The sequence below is a fragment of the Eimeria tenella genome, genomic scaffold (assembly GCF_000499545.2).
Source record: "Eimeria tenella Houghton genomic scaffold, Eth_scaff4311, whole genome shotgun sequence".
In the NCBI taxonomy this organism is placed as follows: domain Eukaryota; phylum Apicomplexa; class Conoidasida; order Eucoccidiorida; family Eimeriidae; genus Eimeria; species Eimeria tenella.
Window position 1 is genome coordinate 1 of NW_013545231.1, and position 2,035 is coordinate 2,035.

Here is a 2,035-nt window from a genome sequence, read left to right on the forward strand (position 1 = left end):
AGACACCTCGTGAGAGAGGCTTGTTTGGGTGTCTGGACAGCTGGGGCTGGGTTGTGGGGTTTGCTGCTGCAGGAAATCGAAGCTGCTGCTGCAGCAAAGGGGGTCTCGCTGCTGCTGCCCGAAGACTTCGTGCTGGGCCCTGCTGCTGCTGCTGATGCTGCTGCTGCTGGCACTGCTGCTGCTGCTGCTGGAGTCCCTCCTCACCTCATGGCCCTGGACCACGGGCCCCTCACAAACCAGCGGTTTGCTGCAGCTATTCGCGACAGCAAAACCATCGTCTGGTCAGCAAACCCTAAACCCTAAACCCTGCAGAAGCCCTCGGGGCACAAGCCTAGTCAGGCCCTGAGGAAACCCTTAAGTCCAAGCTGCTCAATGGAGAACCCTAAGCGCTAAACCCTAAACCCTAAGCGGCGCTGCTGCGAGTATCTTGCTAGAGTAGTCCTTTAGCTGTATTGCTCACTGCGGGATGTCTGGCCTTTGCTGCTGCTGCGGCTAATTGCTGCTGTTGCTGTTGCTACTTGCTGCTGCTGCTACTTGCTGCTGCTGCTGCTAATTGCGGTGGCTGGTCCCAACTTCTATTTCCGTTAATTGCTGCTGCCACTGCTGCCGCTGATAATTACTGCTGCTACGTGCTGCTGCTGCTGATCGCTGCTGCTGCTGATTGCTGCTGCTGCTGATTGCTGCTGCTGCTGATTGTTGCTGCTGCTGCTCAGGAACGGCCCCATGGGCTACGCAGAAAACCCCGCCTTCCGCGAAGGCACAGCAGCAGTGGCGGAAGCAGCAGCAGCAGCAACAGCAGCAGGAGCAGTGAGCATTGTGGGGGGGGGAGACTCTCTTGCTGCAGTTAAGCTGCTGCAGCAGCAAAATGCCAATCTGCAGCTAACCCACTTATCCACAGGGGGCGGGGCCACACTCAAGCTCCTCGAGGGGGCCCCCATGCCTGCCTTGCAGGCCCTTACTTCTCGCCAGCAGCTGGAGCAGCTAATTCATTGAAGCTAGCTAGCTAGCTAGCTAGCTGGCTGGCTAGCTAGCTAGCTGGCTAGCTAGGTGGCTAGCTAGCTGGCTAGCTGGGTGGCTAGCTAGCTGGCTAGCTAGCTAGCTTCAATGAATTAGCCGCAAAGCCCCCATGCCGGCTTTGGAGGCCCTTACTTCGCGCCAGCAGCTGGAGCAGCCAATTCATTGAAACTAGCTAGCTAGCTGGCTAGCTAGCTGACTGGTTAGCTAGCTAGCGCTGATTGGCTAGCTAGCTAGCCAGCTGGCTGCTTGGGGGGCCCTGGTACCCGCCTTGGAGGCCCTCGCCACGCGGCAGCAGCTCCCGCAGCTAACTGACTAAACAGCTAACTAGCTAGCTAGCTGCTCAGATAGCTAGCTAGCTGAGCAGCTAGCTAGCTATCTGGGCAGCTAACTAGCTAGCTGGGCAGCTAGCTAGCTAGCTACCTGAGCAGCTAACTAGCTGGCTGGCTGGGCAGCTAACTAGCTAGCTAGCTGAGCAGCTAACTAGCTAGCTAGCTGAGCAGCTAACTAGCTAGCTAGTTAGCGGCCTGGGGAGGTCCCCATGGCCGCCGTGGAAGCCCTCACCATGTGGCAGGAGCTCGCGGAGCTAGCCAACTAGAGCTAGCTAGCTAGCTAGCTAGCTAGCTAGCTGGCTGGCTGGCTGGCTGGACAGGGGGCTAGCTGCCTGGCTAGCTAGTTACCCGGCCATCCAGTCGGCTAGCTAGCTAGCTAGCTGCTCAGCTCTCGGAGTGGCCGGCTGGCTAGCCGTATCGAGCCGACCAGATACGTGGCTAGCTGGCTAGTTAGGTGGCTAGCTGGCTAGCTATGTGGCTAGCTCGCTAGCTATGTGGCTAGCAAGGCAGCTAGCCACGTCGGCTTAACTAAATGCGCAGCTAGCTAGCTAGCTGGCTAGCTAGCTAGCCAGCTACTCATCCAGCCAGCTTTGGCTAGCTGGCCAGCAATATGGACCCCCTGTGCAGTCTGCAGAGGGGCCGAACAATGTTTGTACCGAGCCGCTGCCGCTGCTGCTGCAGTTGCTGCA

The 2,035-nt window shown here is 58.4% G+C and overlaps 1 protein-coding gene across 1 annotated transcript; it reads left to right on the forward strand.

Moving 5' to 3' along the window:
* Positions 1 to 207: 207 nt before the first annotated feature.
* ETH_00040900 (Phosphoglycerate kinase-like protein, related) lies at positions 208 to 993 on the forward strand (the record flags this gene model as incomplete). The annotated part of the gene is made up of 2 exons (XM_013380008.1): positions 208 to 281; positions 714 to 993. 2 exons carry the CDS (start codon positions 208 to 210, stop codon positions 991 to 993), a joined length of 354 nt encoding a protein of 117 aa, XP_013235462.1.
* Positions 994 to 2,035: the final 1,042 nt, after the last annotated feature.